A 23,980-nucleotide genomic window follows, 5' to 3' on the forward strand; every position below is an offset into this window, starting at 1 on the left:
TGTATTTGAGTGCATATAAGTCACTACGGAATTTTTTCTCTTTTTCATCCAAAAATTGCCCTGGCCAATCTCATCCTCTCAGCGGCCAGAATCAGTTGTACTCAAATTAACAACAGCAGTTGTTCTAGTCTTCAGCCAAAGACAGAAGCACAATGCTTATTGCAGTATAGAGCTGTTTACTCCTAGGTTCGTGAAAATCAAGGTTATATGATTTTTTTTAATCAAGGCACTATGATTTTCTCTTCCCTGACAGCAATAACAGAATTCTGCACACAGCTAACAAAATCTGTCAGATATCTGCCATCAAATATTCATGCTATTAGCAAACATAAAAATTGTATTAAAAAATTCCTTAAGACTCAATAACAATTTCCCTGAAATAATAATGCACACAGTCTTAATCATTGTGCGGAATGTGAATTATTCTGCAGCAAAAGAATATCAGTAGAAACCCTATGTCCTGAGTGCAGTTGATATCACAAATAGATTGAAGTATCACTGAAAAACGCTCAACATATAAAAGCACTCCAATCAGTGCTTGTGCTGCGGCAATTCCCTGGGAATCCGGATCCTCAATTTTCTAAAATGCTCAGTAGGCATTTGATAACATCATCCAGCTGTTGGTGTAGTTCAAGAAGTGAGAAGCATCATACCAAGGATTCAGACAAGAAGTCAAGGTTTGCTGCCAGGACTGCTTTTTTCAGCAAGAATGAAGGCTTCCTCTGTCTCCTGCCTGTGGAATTCTCATTACGTTACGACACGCTGCTTCTCCTCTGACGAGTGGCTTTTCTTTGTGAAAGATCCTCGCTGTCACTTTCACATTTTGTCTGAAACAAAGACCACAATGTTTCAGTCACATAAATGAGATACCATGCTCCTAAATATGATGTTCTAATATTATTAGTGTATCATCTATTGAGAGAAGTAGAGCTAACAGAAATCTCCCAGTTTGATTCAGAAGGTCAGTTGGACTGCAGGGTCCCCCACCCTCCATCACGCAGCTGGTAACGAGCAGCAGTGCACTCGATGAGAGCACAACTGCTCATTTCTCGCTCAGACAGCATGGTCACTGCTATGGTATCCGGGCACAATCTGCAGCCTCCGTGCTGCTCCTTTACAGAATAAATGTGGCTAGCACCTAAAGAGTTTCTAGAGTCACCGGCCCTCCTTGCCCAACATTTCTGTCACAGTAACACAACAGCAGCATTAAAGACACACAGGAGACATCACGGTGCCATCTGGTTTCCCACTCAAAACCATTGCCACCCTGTGGAGCTGTGCACCCTTATAAGGACAGAAAAAATCACTGCACAGTAAAACTGGTCCTTCTCTTTTCCCCTTTGAGAAATGTACCTACCAAACTTTCATCTTGTATCAGGACCTTCTTCACCAGCGAACGAGATAAGTGGTTGCACAACGAGACAATACGGTAAGAAAGCTATGGAGAGAGGGAAGAATGAGAATTTGACCACACGTATGCAATGCAGACACATCCAAACACATTTCATTTACTTACTGCACATTACAATTTTACATTCAAGCTCTGTCTTGCCCTCTGATCCCATCAGGCATAGGAAGCCTTACATGAGAAGTATTAAAGGCTCACTGCCATACCTTCCATCGCCTTCTAGCATACTGCCTTTTGAAGTTTTCCATGTTAACAACAGATGCTTGCCGAACCAAAGCCTGTTGCTTGTCCACTGGCTGGAAAATAAGAGAGCAATTTTATTGTTTGGCTCCCTTTGGTGCATAAAATACATAAGATTCTTCATGTGCTCTGGAGCTGGCTGAAAAGAATGCTGGCTGGGGATTCATACGGGGAAAAGGCAGCAGAAAAAATAATTAAATCTAGTTCACCCTGTGCCTGGACAGGACCCCTTCGATGTCAAACAAAATCCTAAAATTAGTGTACAGCCAGTAGTCACGCTTGGCCCTGTGCACAACATTGTGCTGAGAAGCTCCAGTGCTGCCCCTTTCTACCACTCGATCTGGCAAAAAATAAGTGTATCACAAGCCACAGACTGCTCCATCCTCCACTTTGCCTTCTGCTTCTTAATGATCCACATAAATAAAAAAAACCAAAACAAAACAAAAAGCCTGGGAAGAGTTTTTCTAGCTAAAGGACAGGATGATGGACAGCCAAACAAAAGCTAACTAGGGGGATGCTAGAGGGTGCTAAGGCAATGCTTTCACTCTGTAAAGTCGCTAAGGTGCTTCTCAGTGCGCATCTGCACCATCTCCATTTTCTCTGGACTGAGCTCATATCGACTGGCCTTTATTCACATCCCTCTTTCTGAAAGCCATTGGGAGAGCAACAAAAAAGTTCCACAGAGTCCTGACAGAAAGGAGATGGAGCTGTTGTCGGCACATCAACAGCACTGCAGCACGCTGCTGCTCAGGCGTTTTGCACACGCCTGCTAGAAATCGTGACACAATAGGACCAAACCCAGCATCACCACACTGCTAGGTCCCATGCCACCTGCTAAATTTTCAGATAGAAGTTTTCACGTTTTGTCCTTTACGTGGATACTTTAAAATCAAAGATACACTCAGGCCCTTTCCTAACTTCCAGCATGTGGCTCTTCATTTTATTCTAGCACATCTTTTCTGAATTGTGCTTTTACAGTTTTTCTTTTACCAGGCTGATTTAAACATCACAGGTAAGTCTGAGGCAGTCATTTCAGATCTGAAGATGGAGAACATGTGAATTCATGTGAGTGTGAAATATGGAATAACTTCAGAGCGTGCTAGCTGTATTCTACAACCCAAATATTAAACTGGTACCAAAGAGTAGTCTTTTTTCTGTGTCTCACGAAGCTGGTCGATAAAACCCTGTCTGCTTACCAAAAATCTCAGGAAGGCTCAGGTAACCTGCCACTGCAAGTAATTTTCTGCAATTAGCCCGAGATTGACAGATCCCAAGCAGAATTAGAAGGTGGCCCAAGAAAAGTAAATCTATGATCAGCTTTGGTTAACACTGGAATCACAAGGAATCAGAGAACAGCCGAGTTTGGAAGAGGCCTCTGGAGGGCATCTAGTCCAGCCCCCTGCTCAGGGCAGAGTCAGCTACTGCAGCTTGCCCAGGGCCACGTCCCACTTGGGTTTCAAAGGACTTCACAACGCCTTTGGGCAACATGTTCCAGTGTTTGACTGCTCCTTTAGTAAACAAGTTTGTTTGCTTTTTTTAATGTTTAGATGGACTTTCTTTATTTCAATTTGTGCTGACTGCCTCTTGTCCTGTCACTGGATACCACTGAGGAGACCCTGGCTCTTTTTCCTTTACTCTATTCCATCACATATTTATACAGATCGAGAAGATCACCCTCAAGCCTTCTGTTTTTGAGAATAAACAATCCCAGCTCTCTCCCCCTTAGACAGACACTCCAATCCCTTAATCATTTTCACAACATTCCATCAAATTCTCTCCAGTATGTTTTGCTGACATCACTGCAATAAAACGGGGAAAGGTCAGCTGTCGTTTAGTATTAGTGACAAGGATACACGCTACAGCGTATCTGATAAAACTCAGGCTTTGTCCTTTAACCATACACACAGTACAAAAGCACAAGACATCTTGTTATTGCCACACAAGATACTGTGGCAATAACTATCTGAGGAAAGAATTGCAATACCTGAGTATGGAAAAATACAAAGGAAAAAATATATACATCAGAATTCAAATATGTACCTAAAATTTTTGGATGCCAATCCGGTGTTAAGGAGCAGATGTTCTGCAAACCCTGACACAGTCTTTCTGAACGTGAAGCACCTTTGAACTCCAAAACCACATCAAAATTAGCATAGACCAGAAAACTGTATGTGACAGATGGAGGGGAAAAAAACGTTCAAAAACCAGATCTGGTGAAAGTAAAAAGAGAAAGGCCAGGAATCAACCCTTCAAAGATCATGGAGTTTATGGAATGACAACCATTGCAGCAGTTCTGATCCGCACACGTAGGAGGTAGATAACCCAAAAATATTTATACTGAACTGGACTGAAATACAACTAAGCTAGACACTTGAAGAAGCAAGAGTACCACAGGAGAATGGAAAACACATCAGTGAAGATATAAACATTTTTTCAGCAAAATAATTGATAATGTTTATGAGATAACAAATCCACTTTTCTCATCAAATGCTATAGGTATAGCACTTGTGCAAATATCTCAGCAGCAATTCAAGGAGCCAAGCTATCAGCTAAGCCTCTTTCTCTTTAGATGTATACATCATTTGCATACAACAGAACTGAGACATTTAAGCATTAAATATCATTTCCTCATGCTGCAAATGGCTAGCACAGTGCAACAAAACACTGAGTAGGAATCAATTTAAAGTGGAAAAAATGTCACTGGCTAAATGTCAGCTGCACAATCATCAAGAAAAATTTCTGAGTGCCCTTGCAGCAGCAGAACCATCGCTGAATCAAAATAGCTCACTTTACAGTACTCCAGACAGTTAATAACTGCTTCTCAATTTCTAAGTACCTGCAAACCAGTGACCTTGTCGTTTTTGCAATCATCAGAATACCTTCTCAAAGCAGAATGCCAGTGACCTCCTTCAGCTCAGAGAGCAGCAGCCTCAAGGACTGAGTCACAACAATATTAGCCTCACCCAAACACGCTCAGGAACAGAGTGGCCTCATTTAATGTTCCTTCTCATTGTGCCAGTGCATTTGTTCATAAAGCAAATCTACGTGAACAGAGAATATGAGATCATGGCTGAAGGAAGGCAGATTCTCTTTCTTGAGAGTCTTTTCTGCAGATATTAACTCTCACTAAGCTTTAAGTTACTTTTTAACTAAAATTCTCTGCCTCATAAAAAAATCCTGTGTTCTGGTTCCCCTGGACGGTATCTTGTGGGTCTTCCAGCTCTAAGGAACCTGCAGAAATGACGACTGAAATGTGTTTTTTTATTCTCTCAAAACGCAAGTAAAATTCTCAATACTCTGTCACAGTGGAGCCCAATTCTCCCCAATCATCAGCAACAGCTTGCAAGGGACATCTCCTGGCTACCTACACTACTTTGAAGCTTTTGAAAATTTTAAATATTGTGCAAAGAAAGATGCCACAGAGAGCACATCGAGTTTCCATCCTCCATGGAGTACAACGGCAGGAGTAACAATACCCCTATGGAATAACTGTTTTCAGAAGTCTGAATTTTCACCAGCCTCTGCATGTCTTTACAAAGACATGGCAGTGATGAGTTCACTGTACTTCACACAAATTGGATGACAATATTTTTATCTTTTTATCTGAAAGAAGGAAACGTGATTCTTAATGACGTTATGAACCACAGTTCAATTTAGTTAGGACATTAACTTCTCTGGAAAAGGAGGAGGGAGGCTGAGCAGTGAAAGACATGCTCTAAAATATATACATAAAGATCCACTCTAGATGAACTTGAGCAGTGACGCCGGGATGCTTGGCTATCTCACCGATTCTTGTAGCTGCATAAGTCACCTTGCAGCAAATTCATACAGCTACGCAAAGCGGCTGTAAGCTGGCCGCAGAACTCGGGACGGCGACTCTTTTCAGTACACAGAAGCCTGACATCTCTTTTTCAGTCACTAACTACACCATCAGGGAACAGTTGCATCCTGCATAAATAACTATTTATTGTGTCCAAAACCAAGATAGGTACATCTGTGCATATTAATACAGTGTAACCAAATGACTTATTTGAAATACAAGACAGCAGGGCATGATTCAAGTTTGGGCCAACTCTTCTTTTACTTCACAAAACTTAAAAAAATCTTCACAGCAAGAACACTTGTCTCAAATCCCACATCATAGGTTACATTAGTTGTAGCTTTGTCATCATCTTTACTGTAGAAACCAGACTAGAGGTCTACGTTATCACTTACCACGCACAAATTAATATTTGCACTCTAAATTTACATGCATGGTTATTTGATCAGTTCATTTCAAGTTCCCAGTTGTGTCTTTTGAATAGGATCTCTTTGGAACAGGACAGCAAACTTAGCTGAATTTTAAACTAAAAGATAATCGACAGCTAACACCTTCAATGGTAAAAGATTTCGCCCTGCGTAACTGGCATAAAAAATAATCTTAACTTTTCTTCATCAGCAGCCGTTTCATAAAGAATTCCCAGCTAAATGTTAAATTACTACACCATTTACTTTGTTTTACAGGACAGATTTAACCTTTGCAAGTATTTCTCTCATATAGTCTATAGAACTGCCTGCAGCAGGTCTACACGACTGTTTCCTTCATCCAACCAAAGATGCTATCATGAGATTTTTATTAGTTTCCAGGCACCCAGCTTCTAGTAAGTACAGATTGACCAACTCTTTATTCCAAATTAATTACTTAGGAATCTTCAGGAACTGTAATACATGATGAAGTATGATATAGGCAATGCAAAAGGCTGTAGCATTAGATGTGTCCACACCACTGTGATAATCTAGTTCCTGTAAGTTCAGACACCTAACATGGGGAAACAACTTCAACACTACAAACCACTCAGAGTTTATGGTTTTGATCAGCATCTCGTGCAACACATCAGAATTTCTATTTTAGTTCTAGGTGATGCTTTTGTGTAGAATCTACACACTGAAAACTTTTTAAACTGCTGTACATTGAAACAGGCAGCAAACTCTGTACCCAACCTGATTTAAAACATTACTGATTTGATTCTGCTACGTCGAGATTCAACCCTGCAAGGAATTCTTCACAGCGAGATCTATTTAACAGCTCCATTAGTGATTCATTAGTATCTTTGCTGAAAACAGAGTCAAAGTTTCCATTCACATAGGCTTCGTTTTCCAGTTGAAAACTACTCATTAAATCCTGTATCCACTTGAGTTCCTCAGAAAGTTCTTGACTGAGAGATTCATACTGACTCTGCAGATCAGCATATTTCCCAGTTATGCCTGTAAGACTAGTGCCTACAGTCTTGATATCATCTTGTAGATGTCTTTTCAGGGATTCAATTTTACGGTATTCATACTTCAGCTGGGACAGCTTGTGCCTCACACTTTCATTCTCTTCTTTATACCAAGCTTCTTTCTCATTATAGATGGAAACCAGAGCATCAATGTCCTCCTGCAAGGAATCATGGGATGCAGCCAAAGTGCTGAAACCCCGTTCCGTAAGTGAAATGTCTTCTACTACCCGGGCAAAGCGCTCGAAGTTGATGTAGGTATTATTGGGAGGCATACTCGAATGGCACTTTATGGTGTACTCTCTCAGGCGTTTTGTCTTCAGCTGTGTGTTCTCAACCTTCTTGTTTTCTTGGACTTTTGTTTCTTCTTTCAGCTGGTGAGTCGTCAGACAGAGGAACCAAAATTACTGACCGCTTACAAGATAGTGTAGTAATGCAAAAACTCTTCACAAAGGATGCAGCCTGAACTTCCACAACACTGGGAGATTCTTTGCTCCCACAGATTTTCCTTCATGCATTTCATTAAAAGAAAACAAAAGAAAACAAACCACAAACCCAAAAACTAATGTGACAAGTGACATGCCTTCATTCCAATGTGGTAAGTGTAAATAACAGGCCCGTAATCTATTTTCATGTTAATTTTTAGCAGTTAACAAGTCTCAAAGCTATCAATATTTGTAAGAGGAAAAACAACAATGGTGAAATCACCCCAGTTTTGTTCAATGCAGAGCAAAAACTGAATTTCAAACATCCTTCATCAGTCATGCTGAGATTAGCCTGAGGTATTTTCCATAAGAGACTTATCCACAAAAGCAAGCAATATTTATGATGAACATACAGACACATAAATGTGAGCAAATCAACACACTTGGTACAGCAGTTATATCTTGAGAGAAATTATATTTTACACATTGGCTGTAGTACTCTCAACTCAAGAAAGCACTACACCCAACATGTCCGTGCAAACAGAGAAGAAGGATGGAAAAATGCAAAGCCCAGTCTAATGTAGGACACTGTAATGTGCAACAAACATCAAAGCTTTGATCCCCTCTTTTTGAAAGTTATGATAATAAAAGAAGCCATTCACAGAAATCCAAGGACTTAATCAGACGCAACCAATTTCTTTCCAGGCATCTCTTTGAGATACCTAGGGTCTCCAAGAACTTAGAGGGCAGTTTTCCATTTAACACACCAATACGAGTGAGAATATCATCTCTGCTTTGCTCACAGTAAAAAACAAAATCTGAAAATCTGGCTCTTTATTCAGCCTTACCGTTATCCATGGATGAGACAGAGCTTCCTGAATTGTAAGTCGTTTCCTAAAAAACAATAACACAATTAAAAAGTGTTGAATGGCAAATACCTTGTACCCAAGTCCATTGACCCCTATTTCTCTCAGACTCTATATGAAGCTTTTATCAAGATAATGCCAGCACTAATTCTCAAACTTCCTGTATTTGTGTAATCTTTCACAAAAAGTGATAAAATGTTACTTTGTTTTGTTCATCCCACATGCTTAGAAAATAAACTCTTTCTATACACCTTTAATAAGACTGTGAATCAAAGTTTACAACATTAATTCTATCAAAACTGTCATTTGGAACACAGTATTATATCACTCCAGGAGCTGCCACTTCCTGAAAGCAACATTTCTGGGAGGAACACTTCAAACCTAACACTTCCTGCGTTGTGGCAGTTTGGCAGCACGTTAAGAGCACTGAGAATCGAAGGCAGGAACACAGCATTGCACAGGGACTGCCTCTGTACACGGGACAAATTTCAATAGCACTGACTTGTCCTTTCTCAGAAGGAGGTTGCTAGACCCATGAAACCTCTTGTTGGACTCCATCTAATCTAGCCAATTCTAAGGCCTGAGGATTTGCAGAAGTCTTGACCAAATAGCTTGCCTCTTTCTCTCTAACACCTATTTTCTCCCCTAATGAAGCCATTAGGAAGAACTGCAATGGCCTGACATTAAAAGCAAGAAAAACTAAAAAAATGTCTGTGGTTCCTATAAACTGGGAATAAAGATCTGCATAGCTGCCACACAAATTCTAGGTGATTGCAACAATGCAGAGAGACTTAAGGAACAATTCCACTGTGAGCACATGTGAAGGTTTTTCTGCCCTTGCACCACTGGGAGCATATCCTGGGATCACGTCACCTCCTTGCATGTAGTTCATAATAGACTGAAATATTGGAGAGGTAGTTACCATAACTACAGATTTTGCACACCATTGTCAGCTCTTCACCTACATGCTATTGTTGTACCAGCTTGTCTCAGAAGAGAATTCAGTCCTGAAAGTGAAATTTAGCTGAGGAGATGTTGTCCTTTTGCTAGGGTTTCTGGGTGCAGTGGTTAACTAGGGGCACAGCAGCAGCCTCCCATCTTGCTCTTGAATGGCAATACATAGTGCAGAGAAAGCTTTACAGATGACTCGCCAGGCCACGTTTCACCAGATTTATCTTAGAGACAAATGGATCTTTCTGAATTTTTACTTACCGTGTATCTTTCACCAGGAGTTTCTGAATAAAATCTTTTGCAAGGTCACTGGTATTGCTGAAAAATTCTTCATCAAATTCATAATTCACAGCTGTGATGTTGGCGAGTGTTTCTTGTTTAGTTTCTCCAAGGAAAGGTGATGCACCACTAAGCCTAGGTAAACCGGAAAGATGAATCAATTGGAAAAATAAACGGCAGCGGTCTCCTAATGAAATTACACTATTCTCAGGACATTTGTGGATCTTGTGTTGCAGCAGCCATGTCACATGGAAAATAACAGGTCTGGCTTTGGCTCACTACATCTATGGTTATGAGTCAGACTCATCTTGGAAGTCTAGTGCAGCACTAATGTGCAGATTTTCCTAAGCGTCTCACTGAAATAATTGCTAATCAAACTAGTAAAAGCTTCAGCTGAGGAGAGTCTCTATCTCTGTGAAATGACAAACACTACTAGGCAGAAGCTTCTATCGGCCTCAAGCAGATAAAGTAGTGTTTCTATAGATTTTCTTTGGTAGGAATAGCCCTGCCCACACTGCTTTTCCATCTGACAAGTTCCCTGCACAGCGGGTTCAGCCAAGAGACCTTTCTCAGCTGGAACCAATATACAATGTGTGATCAGAAGTCAGGTGCGTGGCCTTGCCTAGAGGCCAACTCTGCAGGAGAGGTAGGGCCACACTGCTCATTAAAAGGAATCCACAAACAAAAGGACTTTAGCTGCAATAAAATCCAACAGTTTCTGAGCAATGCAAAATGTCATTCTGTTTGCACTCTGCTCCAACTGCAAGGATATAATGGAGACATCATCATAATAAAATGCTATTCAGCAATCTTTAATATTTAGACAGAAAAAGCTTTCGCCCTGCTTTGCCTACCTCTCAACTGTGACTGACGACCTTAATCTTTGATGAATATTTACCTCTGCTCCATAAAACTCAAGTGTCAGAAGAGATTCATTGCAGACTCCTCCTGCCCTGCCTTCCTTTCCCTGCCCTTCCTCCCTCCCCAGTCCACTGGGATGCTGACTTGCAAAACTCTGGTTTACAGGAAATGTTATTTATACTAAGAAAACTGATCTCATGCCTTTTAAAAAAATGTTTGGGGCTATTATTATGCTTATCTATTATGTCTAGCTTTGATTGCATATTTTCAGGATGCAGCAAGCTCAAAACAGGACTGCAGCAAACTCCTGGGATCTAAACAGAGGTTTTGAATACTAAACTGCTAGCTTACATGATCGCAGAATCATAGAATGGTTTGGGCTGGAAGGGACCTTAAAGACTATCTAGTTCCAGCACCCCTGCCATGAGCAGGGACACCTTCCGCTAGATCAGGTTGCTCAAAGCCTCATCCAACCTGGCCTTGAACACCTCCAAGGGCATCCACAACTTCTCCTTCAGAATAGACCTTTTACCCAGTCTGTATTGCCACTACCATGTTGACTGTGAATTTGGGGGTAAGCAGAAAGTTAGATGGGACCGCCTGGGCCATTCATCCCAGAGCCCAGCCACTGCATGTGGTTTTATCCACAGAATAAACATTTGAGTCTACAATCATACAATGGCACCAAAGCAGCTGACACAGCAAGGCAGCAAGAGTGAGGTCCTCCAGTTGTCTTTGATGCAGTAAATTTCAACCCATAAGCCACACTCAATCTCACTTCTTAACAGGTTTTACATACTCCCTTTTAAACTTTTGTTCCATTTCTGTTAGCCACAAGCAGGCACCTCACCACAGACCATGGATGTTGTTTCAAAACTCAAGCTTGGAAACCTGCCCCTAGAGCCTTGGTTTCTTTTCCCTTTCCCAAAACTGTGCCATGAAGTAGCTATAATTCCACCTTCTGGCCCTTTGCCGTAAGCCAACGCCACCAGTGCTCTATTCTCCTCTGAATGATTTCTTTTTCTCTTTAGGACTCAGTATTGAGTTCTGGAAAACGGGAGGATTCTCAAATCCTAACACCTAATGCAAACGAGTTCTGTCATATCAGGACTCTGTGCCTGTAAACATCTAGCAGCAGACTGCAGTAATAAAGCCTTCGCCCTTACAACCCAGTGAATCACTCCACTGGTTACTGAATTAAGAACTTGTAGGCATTTTGATCTCTACACCTGATGCTGGCATCCATTTGACTGCTGGCATGTTTGCTAAAGTGGGTGGTATCATTGAACACACCCCATTTATGCAGAATTCTTCAGAACAAAAGGTTTTAAAATTAACAGGCAATACTAGTTAAAGGTATACCAATTTCTAGTACATAGCATGTCAGGCAAGCTGACCCCTCCCATAAGAAAAAGCATGTTTGTTTTTTTTCTTATCATTCATAGGGAGACAATTTGCAGCCTTAATTACTATGGCAATCATTAATAGCCACCTGGGTAAAACACATCTCCTACACTGGATCCAGTACAGAAACCCGCTTCATTATTCTGCCCCGGGGACAGAACTCTCAATGCAACAGAAAAACGTCAAGAGCACCTGGCTCTGTGCAGCACTGTAATCACATGGGAACTATTCCCACGTGCTTATCTTCAACTCCTAAGTTCTCCTCTCATCATTTATGAACACACATAAACAGCAATTTACAAAGTTTAATGTCCTATCAAGTACACATGTCACTGAAGACCAGAGAGCTGATAAAAAGCAAGGGTCTGGACAATGTTTTAAACCCCTTTACCTGAGTTTGGGCTCAGCCACTATCCCTACCTTTCTCTGCACCACAAGACAGAAGCAGATTTGTTGTACTCAATCTGACTTCTCAGACCATTGTTCTTTTACAGCTTTTAGGGTCTTGGGTATAGCCCAAGAGTGGATTTAATTCCACTACGTTTATTTTCCACACTGAAAGGACAATCCCTCCCCTTCAAGCCTCCATACTTGTACTGAGCCCTGAGCAGTGTAGTGCAAATCCCTCTAACACCGGAGTGCACCAGTTTGGCAGCAGGTTAGTCCTCTGAGTATCATAAGGAACAGAAGCAGCCCAGGGTAGGAATGTTAGGGTGAGGCATTACCAAGCATGAAGTTTCCACCATGCTCTGCTCCTCAGTGGTCACAAGAGCTTGATTTCAATGGAATCAGTTAGGTCCAAGGATCCCTGACCACTTCTGTAATTCTCATATCAAACCAGAGGAAAGAATTCTTGAAGAAACAAGCGCTGTCCCCTCCACTCTATGCATCCATTGTCACACAAGCAGTTTTGCAAATTGTCAAGCTACATCTTAAAACTCTCGACTGCTTGTCTCCAGTATGCCCACGGAACCTCATTCCTTTTAGAGTCTGAGCCAGTCATAATTTCATACTTTTATTTATTCATCACCAGTTAACAAACTTTCCTTCTAAAAAGTATCTTTTTTTCCCCCTTGTGCTTACTGATTGCAATGATATTCCCAACCAGCCTTTGCTTTACTAGCATTGTTAACGAGCCCTTTTTTCTCCTGTGACATGAATTTTCACTTCTCAGGGTCAACTTCTCTGCTCCTATCCCAGCTTAAAGTTATCTTTTTGATACAGGTGACCTTATTTATGCATAGTAATTTAGACTGCTACATTTACAAGCAAATTAAAACTTCCCTGTTTTCACCTGAAATAACTCACCTTGTAAATGGTACTATTACACTTTCTGTTGCTATTCTCTCCACATGCTGGTAGCTCATAGCCATTCTGTGAGCAATCAATACTCACCTGGGCTTTTCCATCCTCTATTTGGAGCTGACAAGGTCCCATAAGAAGCAGAAATGCCCAGTGATGCTAGAGACATTTGTTCTTCATCTGCTCAGAAAGCCCCTATTCTTTTACCCTTATTTTAAACTTGAAAAGGCTGCAGGATAACATTTACCCATTAGGCACACCCCACGTGTGCAGCTCCTTTCTTCAATGACTACAGGGAAGAGCTATTCCGTACTAGTGCAACAGAGCTTTAAGAACACTTCTACAGGAGGGAATCTATTGTACTCACAGTATGTAGGTGATGACTCCTATGCTCCTGAAAAACAAAGGAGATTAATTGCAGGGGTTCTACGTGACCTGTATTCTTCTTAATGTACACAATACAAAAAAGTCAATAGCAGCTGCTCTACAGGCAGAAGAGCTGTTGCGGCTTCAGATAACTGCTAATCTCTCTCAAAGAACAGTGTTTCAGGGAAAACGTGAATTTTACATGTAACTTCAAGTAACGTGGATATTTTAAGTGTCTTTACGTGTGTCTACTCTAGTAGGTATTTACTTCAATAAACATGAGAAATACAAAGACATAGAATCAAGGATGTTTTATTTGGGGCAACGTCTTTTGCCTGCCTTCTCAGCAGGTCAGATTAGTACGCAGGTCTCCTCTGCATGCAGTGCTTTTATAAATAAAGCTGTCACAAGCACTGCAGGAACATGTTTTCTTTTAAGAGTGCTCCTCTGCAGTAAACAGAGGCAAACTTAACTCTATAACTGCCATCACTAAAGTTTTGCATTGCAATTTTGCAGAAATTAAATGCTTATCTTTTAATTAAAAAGAACATATAAAAACTGAAAGACAGAATAAAGAGTTATTAACTGCACTTAAGCTTTTTGTTTTGGTTTGGTTTTTATTTGCTGCAGTGGAATGGATTCTATTCAGAGCAAATTGGGAAAAAGTAACAGCAGAGCAATGTGGAAAAAAAACCTGTTCCAACTTACCACATATCTGCAGCTAGTCCAAGTGGTTCATAGTTTACTATTTCTGGAGCTGTAAGAAAAATTTAATCAAACATCAGCAACTGAGGTAACAAATTTAATCAAACATCAGCAACTGAGGTAACAAATTTTTACCAAGCTGAGTTGAACAGCAGGTCAAGAACTACCAAGAGGGAGAAAGGGTGGGTGGGAAAAGGAAAGGTAGTTACAGGATGCACTGTCTATAGTTTTATAGCCCTGATAGGAATTCAAGTTCACAGGTGTGCAAAAGAGATTATTTAGAGAAACTCGGAGCACAATGCAACTCAAGGATAAGGGTAAAGCAGGTATTATATACTAATTACAGTGCAAATTATAAATAACTATTTCACCTCCCTAGGATACTGCTACCCCTAAGAGTATGAGCTATTGTTTTGTTTTTAACCAGTGCCATTAAAGCTTGTTTCTAATGGCCAGCCAGAAACAGCCCTTGGGCAAGAGACTGAAATTACATGCCAGACTACATTGCTATCCATGTCAAACCCTATGATCTTTATGAGAAACATTTCCTGATTGGAAAACATCCCCGTATAAGACTGCATGCAAGAGAAAAGACCAAGGTGAGGCAATGAGATGAAAAAAGGTGTCTGTAATGGTTGTGTTTATCTGGAACAGAAATTACATCCCCTCCCTGCCCCTCAACACCCAACCCCAAAACCTCTACTTGAAACTAGTAGAAAGGAGTAGGAATAACCTAAAATTTGAGCGAGATGGATTAGAATTATGATCAGTGAGTAATAAAAAGAGAATCAGGTGGAAAAATGTAAGGGGAGGTGACGGTTTTGTCCTCAACAGGTGCACAGTGTGAGGCAGTTTCATCTAGAAAGCAAGGACAGAGATAACCATGTACTGCAAGGCAGAGCACTTACTTGCCCCAGGCAGCAAGTAAAAACTTCTAATTTTTATCTGCAGGGTTTCACAATCTCAATCCTGAATTTACATCTCTAAATACTTATTTGGCAGCAACCTACTCTCACAGGAGTAGCCCATCTGGTTTATGGAAAGCACCTTTCACTTATTCCAGGAAAAAAATAATAAACCTCTAGATTTAGGTCACTCTGATGCAAATAAGATTGAAACGACCTCTATCCCCTAAGTTTTAATCTTGAAAAGTTTCAACTTCCTCGTAGAACTTGCAATATGAGACAAAGGAACGGATCACTCACTCACCTACAAATTCTGGAGTTCCAAAAATGTTTTTAAATTCAACTCCATCTTCTATTTTGTGAGCCAGGCCGAAGTCAATGAGTTTGATATGTGGAATAGGGATATTCTTGTCTAGAAGCATAATGTTTTCAGGCTAGAAATAAGAAAGAATAGATCTTTGTTATTATAATAGTAATATATTGGGAAAGTAACAGAGTTCTCAACTTTTTTTTTCCACATACACAGCACTATAGAACAAGAAATACATATCTATGCCTAACCATTTACGATTTGTTCTTTTGATAAAGGGATGACAACTGGGAAATTTGACATCATTGAATAGACCAGAACTTCATAAAAGCAAAGTAAATCTAAGAAGAGCATTACTTTCATTCCTTTAGTTTTATCTCATGCAAAATCTGCTTTTTTCTATCTTCCTGTTGACTTATTTTCTTAATGATGCTTATTGCCAGGATGAAAGCAAGATAACCCTTGCTTTCACAATGTGACAGAAGTTTTTTCACACAACTGTATGTAGTTCCCTAATCTGACAAAATACGCCACTAGATTATCAGCCCAGCAGCATTATCATATAACATGAAGTGGAAGCTCAGTTTATCTTGTCCTCTATTAAAACGGAGAGTATACCCGCCTCCTGCAGGGCCTCCTGGGAAGATGTCACACCCTGACCCTATGGATTTGCCTCAGTTACAACAACTGGTGCACACATAACAGCAGCTGGCAGGTAGCAGATACCTGCTGCAGAGACAGAGTGCCATTTCTTGATCCTGAAGGAGAGCTGCACCACTGAATATTTTGACTGACCGCAATTTTACTGATCTGTTCTTGGAATTTACACTGGGAAACCTCACTATTTCTGCCCAGCTGTCCCTATACTGTATTGTAACCCACTGGAAGATGTCTTATCAAATCCTTCTTGAGGGATTCTAGTCATAGCTGAACCTACTTAGAGAAGGAAAAACGTTCTTCTCTATGAGGCTAAACTCACAGCTGCAACAAGGCCAGGAGAGACCTAGGACGCACTATCTGAACAGCTCAGAAAATGGAAAGAGTTGGGATGAGAGGTCCTAACTCATATACGATAGCAAGCTATTAAAAGAACGTGTAGCACTTCTCACAGCATTGTTGGGAGAAGCTGAAGCTAGAACTGTGAAATTAAAGCTAACTTTTTCAACCACAGACATTGACTTTCTTTACCAGATATAACGGATATTTCCTAAACTTATTTCTTCAACTACATTTCTCAGTCTTAGTTAATCCCTACCATGGCCCTATTGCACAGGTTTCAGAGTAAACTATGGGTTCAATTTATCTCCCATGAAGAGTTTTAATGCATTAATTTGTCATAACTTAACCATAAGCTCAAGAGCAACAGTGAGACAGTTTGATTCCCTGCTGGCAGCTGTCTGGCCTTTTCACAGCAGATCCTAAGATGGAAGCAGCTTCTGCTAACAAATACTCTCAGTCAGAGCTGCACTGGGAAAGAGAGCATATGAATAATTTATTGTCATAGTCATTGGACCAAGAAAATTTTAGTCTCAGGCTAACAAGTCTGGTTTTATTTCACAGATCTAGGGCATATGTTTTCAGCCCAGATACATGACGTAAGCTTGTCTAAAGCAGACAGAACAGTCTGAAATGGCAAAAAGTCACAGTCACTTCCTCTTGGACTGTTTTATTCCTTAGGTGGTGTAAGTCATTGTAGCTCCACTGCAGTCGGTGGAGCCCTGTTAAGTGACGAGATAATTATGAATCATCCTCTATCTAATCAGACCACTGCTTAAAAATACACATCTAATTTAACACTAGCAAAACTCCGAACCCAGTCCTATAAAACCCAGGAGAGTTACTCTGTATGTTTTAGGTCACTTGATATTCACTGCTAGTGAAATGATTCGTTATCTTTAATAATCTTTATAATCCTTTCTGATTTCTATCTTGCATTTCTTGTAACATCTTCATTGACCACCTGACATTGCTGGTATTAAATGTCAAAATTAGTAGCTAGGAGTCAGTATAGAAAAAGTTACACATACATTCTCACATTAACTTCATCCCACTGGATATTACACTGTTTCCTAATACACAGTGAAAAATTTCAATTTTTGGCTTCTGGATTCATGTAGTAATTTCAAAATCAAATGTACATCCTTTCTGTGCTCACACATCTCCTACACTTTTTCACATGCACCCCATGAAGATTTGGACGGTAGTTTGCTAACCAGTTTCTTAGGTTAATGTGTTTTGCCACATTTGCAGTGACTACATGTATTCCATTAACGCTGACTCAAGACCAAGCAATTTAAGACAGAGACAGCATTAGGCACACCTTCAGCACAAGGAATCAGCATATACATCCTGAGAATCTGGGAGAAGTCTATTTATAGTACACGCATAATTAGTAATAAACTAACCCGTATTTAAAGTTAGGACAAGAAACATGTAATCTAGCAGTACAGTTTCTTCCTTTTTCCTCCATTTTAAACCAGTTCCCTCCTCTGTTTTATTCTACTTTCTCCCAAGCGCACTTTGAATGTACTTCTGGAAGCAGCAAAGTTCGAGGCAGCCAGTTTTGTAGCTGTGAGTCTGCTATTGAAAAAGGACTTTCTGCTAGTCTCAAGAGTTTCATTCCCAAGGACAACAGACTCCTAGCTTCAGAGAAGCATGTTCACCTAGGTAGACCACAATCAAAATGAAAGAGACACAGTCTTTTGTGTATTGTCTAGGTCAGTTGTACTGATATCATCAAAGACCAAAGCTACAGATGTCACCCGATATGGTAGGGCTGCTTTCAAGGCCCTAAGCAGCTAAGGAAGCAAGAAGTCTTTTTGTTAACCAAACTGCACTGGATGACACATACTCCTCATGCAGTTCTAAACACAGTGGGGAATGGAAGCAGCAATAGTTGTTTGTAGCTGGACCTGGCCCTCCTCTTCCCAAAAATGCATTTCTTCTGTACATCATTCTAATTAGTTTATTATTATTTTTTTTAAAACAGCATGCCTTGGATGATACCACAAATGCAAACAGCTGAAGGATGAAGACTTACAATTTATTTTTCTCAGTCAATAAATACATAAGCTCATCCAAAAGTTACCACAGGCTTGATAAAGGAGATTGTCTTCCTTGGAGCACTCAACTGTGAAGGGCATTTAAAGTGGTCTTACCTATTATTTTAGTCATGTTATCAAATATATATACCTAACAAATTGTAGAAGGTACAGACCGTCACTAAAGAACAACATAACAGTAAGTCTAAATCAGCACCTTTACCTTTAAATCAAAGTGAGCAATTTTCTTAGAGTGAAGGTAATTCACACCATCCAAAATCTGCTTGATGAATCTGGTTGCTTCCTCTTCACTCAAAGACTCCTTCTGTGCTAGGAAATCAAAAAGTTCTCCTCCAGAAACCCTGCAAAACACACCAGAAAACATCCTGTTATCTACTGCATTGTAAGACATAAAACAAACATGAGCACAAAAAACTAAAGCAGCAAAAAACCTCCATATAGTTAGAAAAAGGCCATTTTTGCAGACAAAAACTCAGAGTTTTGCGTTCTGGTCCCAGGTGTGCTGAAACTTCATTCTGGCTTCAGCTCTCACCCCTGTAAATTAAGGACTAGCTTGCCCTAACTCATGGGTGCTGCAAGGTTTGATGCATCAAGGATTATAAAGGACCAAAAAGAGGTACATTGTTTGATGAATCTACAGACATGTACATTTCAATAGGTAGACTTTGATGTTAATCACTTCAACTGCTATTTGTCAACGTTTTCGGTTTGGATGAGATAGAGGAAATAGAACAAGTTGCAGTAGTCAACAACTGTTAAAGAATTACTTCGCTTATCAGTTGCCATCAGAAACATGAGGCAATAAGATCTGCCAACAGAACCTCTTTTCTTTCCAGAACAGCCATTACACTGTTCTAATACAGATTCTTGCTTCATATAATTGATAGGAAAGCATTTGTTTTGAGCTGAATTTTTAAAAAGAAAGCCAACTGTAGCAGCTTGGAAGGCGTCTAAAATTGTCTTCTCACATCAAGGAAGTGCTATTAGTTACTATGAGTTTTCATCAAATTTGAAATACATTCCATGCATATTTAGTATGTAAGACTTCTATTTTCATTTTTGTGCTTGTATTGAGAGCTCCAGTGCTATTTTCCTATGTATTATGAAACAGGATGATCTAGATACTGAATTGGGCACTGCTGGCAGTTGTTATTCATAATTATGCTTACATTTATTGTTTCCAGTTCACACTGTCATTGATATTGTTGACTTAGTCAAATTTACTACTGGGGGCACTCGCAAAGCGGTTTTTGCTCTTGGTCTCAGGTGTACCACCCATCTGTCCTCACTATTCAGAGTGCAAGCACAAGACTTGAGAGCTCCAGCGGTCATTTTGGAAAACAAGCTTTTGGCCCTGTTCTCTGATGAAATACTTGCAAAAGAACCGGCAGGTTCGAATGCTTTGAGTTAACCACGCGCCGTGATTCACAGACAAGTTAGATCACCCTGTGCACTGCAGAGGTTCTTTCGTGCAATCATTCCTCCGACCCCAGGCTCCCACACAAGACTGGTGGTGACAAGATGGTGATTCCCCACTCTGCCTCTTTCAGAGTAAACTATTGTGAACAGCTACAAAAACTGCAAAGAAAAGTCAACTGCAAACAAGAATGTGTCAAAAGCCACAAAGACATTGAGCTTATTTCTTAGCTTCTACTGTTGCTGTGGGTGACAGCATACTTTGCTGTTTCAAAGGCAGAGATTTACACAGGGCCTATTGACATGAGCATTGATTACTGGATATTTTTTCACAGTTTCCACATAGTCAGAAACTTTTAAGCAACACGAGGCAGGACACTTCACCTGAGCAGGTCACCTGATGCTTTAATTGTAACAACTAAATGGCTGGTAAACAAAAATCAGCTTACATGACCCAGGAGTACGTTGCAACTGCTGTTTCTGGCTGCCGTGTCCTCCTCCTTATTAATTTCAGTTACTCAACCTGAGAGACTCTTACTTGGTCTCCAATTTTCTTTTTAGGTGGCACATATCAAGTGTATCAGCACAACCATCAGCCTTGCTGGACAGGTTTTGTTTTACGCCGTGCATTTCAGGACCCTGGGAACACTGTCTCCTTTCCACACTGTAGTAGGTCTAGGGGCCTTTGTTTGTGAGTTTAAAAATTATTAGAGCTGACTCAACAAGCCAATAAAGAAATTTGTAAGTAAAACCTTGTAGTCTGTTGGCGAAATCTGTGTACAAAGAGCAGGCAAGTCCCATTTCCTTCATGACTTCTATTCAAACTGCACTTAAGCAATTACCTCTGGCAGGCACTATGGCCCTGTCCTCAGGAAGCCAACCTTAATGAGACAATTTCTTGTACTTTTCTGCAATTTAACCATGCAGGCACACTACTCTCTCTTCCTCTTCTACCCTGTAAAATCTCCTCAGTGATTGTTCCTTAAGGTGGACTTTTTAATCAGGACTAAGAATGAAAAAGTTCCCCCTCAGGCCAGGCCAACAGCCCATGTAGCCCAGCCTCCAAGGTACCGAATACAACATAAAAAATAAAAAAGGAAACCAAAAATAGATTCAGAGGGTCTGAAGTCCCTCTGTTACTTTATCAGCAAAAGACTTCCTCTTACAACAACTGCATGACTATTTCATTTGCCGAAGGTCAGAGATTAGCATACATTACAAACACTCCATTAACCTCCAGTCTCTTGTGGTACAGCCTAAGACATTAGCCTAAGCTGCAGAGATCTTAAAAGAGTAATCTAAAGAAAAATTCAGTAGAAGAGATGTGATGATTTCTCATTAAAAAGACTCAGGCTTTAAAAACAAGTTTGAGTAAATGGTACAAAGAGAGCGGTAAGCAGTTTAGTGCAGGATCATTCGTACCCAAATTATGCACCTGAACTCAGAGAAACACTCAGGCAGAAGAGACTAGCAAAAAAAAAAAAAAAAGCCAGCCATTATGGAATCCCAGAAAAATAGCAATTCAGCACCAACTCCTTTGCAGTAAAACACTCATAACTGCACTACAAGTTACATTTGAGCATCCAGGGAAGTGTGGTTTTTAAAGCAGCACCACTTGTAAAAGAGCAAATGCCCCTTTCTCAAAGGACCATAGGTTACAGAAAAATTCCTTCCTCTGGTTCCATTTCTTTAGCTTTCATCACATCACCTTATACCCCTGGCAAAGAAAGAAGCAAGCAAATTACAACTTTGCTCTTCCTTCAAAGTCCAATAAAAGACAAACATCAGTGCTGCCTTACTTCTTGGAAACAGCTCTTTACTTTGCGTACACAACATTGACACTCACCAGCAGAGGAGACTGGCGTATCACCCAAACCTGCCTTTAGGCTGCTTTTGTTGGGGCGAAGCAGACTCAAGGCAGGGCCCAGGAGACAGAGAAGAGCAAGGTCACAAAGAGCTGTGGAGAGCGTATCCCTGAACACTGTGCACAGGAAGGGCAAACCATGTACCTGCCGACCTGCACACAACAGCAGCAGACTCGGCAATGCTCTTCCTGCTCTTGAACACAAGAAATGGCACCTGTAGAACCAACCCCTGTGTAAAGAAGAGACAGTCTTCCCTGTGCCAGCACAGTGAGCTTGGGAGAGGGCCAACATTTTAGCCAAAGCCTCTTCTAAACATCAAGGTAGCTTCTTCAATTAATCAAGAATACTGGGGACATTTCTTTTGAAGCTGAAGTCCGCTATAACTTAAAGTAAAATTAATTGGCCAGGTGCTGTGATGCTTATTTTGACAAACTGCAGGGAGTATGATACACTGATATCAGTGTCAGGAGGAGAGATCATCTGTTTACAGACAGAATTTAATTATCTTTATCAGCAATTATCATCATCCTCAATTTGTATACAGCAACTGAATGCAGTGGCCTTAATCAGGTCAAAACTCTGTTGCATCCAGCCTTTTCCAAGTGCTATGGCCTTTTCCAAAAAGCTATGGCCTGATGACAGGATACACAAAAATGTATCAGACCATGTGAGGACAGGAAAAAGCAGAAGGTAAAGAAATGGGAGGTTGTTTTAGCACAAAGTAGCTGCTGGTCAGAAAAAGCGATCTCCTTTTCTGTCTTCCAGTGCACAGCTACAGAGACCAACATTTGGCCACAGACATATACTTAAAAATTAACAGATGCTTATCATCACTCATATGCCATCTACCAGCAGTCACATTAATCTCCCGTAATGCTCCCTGGCCTAAATGCTGGCTCCCCTGGAAAGCCAGCGGTTCTTTCATTTCACTCAGGGAAGGGATCAATCAAAGCCTCATTGCCTGGATTACACGCACAAGGTCAAGGCAGGTGCCCTAGAGAACATATGGTCTACATAACTTCAGCCACAGTGTCTCTGTATTTCCTGATTCACACATACAGAAAAATCGCATCATTTATTCACTACCTAAAAACTGCAGCAAGTAGAAGACCTCAGGGTGCCTCCTTGCTTACAGCTTTACTTGACTACCACAAATGAATAAAGGATATGTCATCTTCTGCACAGTTCTTCTAAGACTCAGAGCTTTGCAAACTAGGTGGTATTGATTCCACAAAAGAGCAGGACACAGCCCAAAAAAGATTAAACTGATGCCTGTCTTGCTTCATACATGACAAAGTTCATCCCCTTAGGCCAAGACCATGCATCTTGACCAACAAAGCTCCATTTATTAGAAGAGCTCCTTCCATTCCTGGCTCTGATGAGTATGACCGCACAATTGTCCTCTCTGCTTTACGTGACAGCATTCAGGTTTCCCCTGGTTCTCAGTGAAGATTAAGAAGGCTGAGCTGCCCAAATACATGTAGATATAAAGTGAAATAATTTTATCATGGCGAATTACTTTTTGACCCAATAATTGACATTAGGCAGCTGTAAAATTTTCTTGAAGTGACTCTCAAACTTATACATCAACAGTAACACTATTAAATTTGGGGATATTCAAATGTCCTACAGAATTCAGCTGCAGATGCAACACAGAGGTACAAGCGATCTTCCTGTGACCTCCCAGCCACTACAGGTCAAATCTTACATGCATCAGAATGGCTGGCAAATAGCACTACAAACAGAAAGCCAAACAGCAGGAGGCAACTTAGGTCCCTTCCTGACTGCACAGTGAAGAATTTGCTTCCCTAGGGTGAGCAGGGGAAGTTGAAATGAATTATAGGATCTACCTAAAGTAATGACAATTACCTATAGCATCTAACACTTTGGAACATTCAGTCTGTCTGATAGATCAGTTACTTTAATCATCCTCCCTCGATATTGCACACTAGTAATCGTGAAAACTGCTGCAGCTGGCCTACATGTTCTGCTTTAGCTCTGCAAATGCAACTCTTCATTCTTTTGGGATACCACTAGTCCCTTCTCACAAAACCTCTACTTCAGCCTCTCCAATATAAGCGAAGTCACATAACCAGGAATAACTCTCTCAACATCATTTTGAGTCGTATTGGGTTGCAAGGCCAGGAGGCAAAAACGTCAGGTTTTCTCACTTCCTTTCAGTCAACAAGATTAAATACAGACAAAAACATCAAAGGTGACTCCCTGAAATGCAAACTTATGTTCCAACTAAGCAAAGACTCCTTAGCCAAGGCTTTGTTAAGATGATTCCTGACCACTCTTCCAGCTTCCCTGGGCTGTGCATTTATTTTTCCAGGCAGGGACAATGCACACGTTCTGCA

General features: G+C 40.6%; 1 protein-coding gene across 2 annotated transcripts in view; it reads right to left on the reverse strand.

Annotated features, from left to right (window-relative positions):
* Positions 1-752: 752 nt before the first annotated feature.
* DAPK2 (death associated protein kinase 2) overlaps positions 753-23,980 on the reverse strand; it is a 53,208-nt gene continuing 29,980 nt past the window's right edge. Inside the window, exons 4-12 of one of the 2 annotated variants that reach the window (XM_086620101.1) lie at positions 18,542-18,680; positions 15,272-15,401; positions 14,066-14,114; positions 13,359-13,385; positions 9,407-9,559; positions 8,177-8,222; positions 1,615-1,704; positions 1,358-1,438; positions 753-827 (exon numbers count right to left, since the gene is read on the reverse strand). In XM_086620101.1, the coding sequence (XP_086476227.1) occupies positions 753-827; positions 1,358-1,438; positions 1,615-1,704; positions 8,177-8,222; positions 9,407-9,559; positions 13,359-13,385; positions 14,066-14,114; positions 15,272-15,401; positions 18,542-18,680 (790 nt within the window). Of the gene's footprint in view, positions 828-1,357; positions 1,439-1,614; positions 1,705-6,641; positions 7,278-8,176; positions 8,223-9,406; positions 9,560-13,358; positions 13,386-14,065; positions 14,115-15,271; positions 15,402-18,541; positions 18,681-23,980 lie in introns of those variants that run through there. The other variant, XM_009990236.2, reaches the window with a different exon arrangement.

The sequence above is a fragment of the Tauraco erythrolophus genome, chromosome 14 (genome assembly GCF_009769465.1).
Source record: "Tauraco erythrolophus isolate bTauEry1 chromosome 14, bTauEry1.pri, whole genome shotgun sequence".
In the NCBI taxonomy this organism is placed as follows: domain Eukaryota; kingdom Metazoa; phylum Chordata; class Aves; order Musophagiformes; family Musophagidae; genus Tauraco; species Tauraco erythrolophus.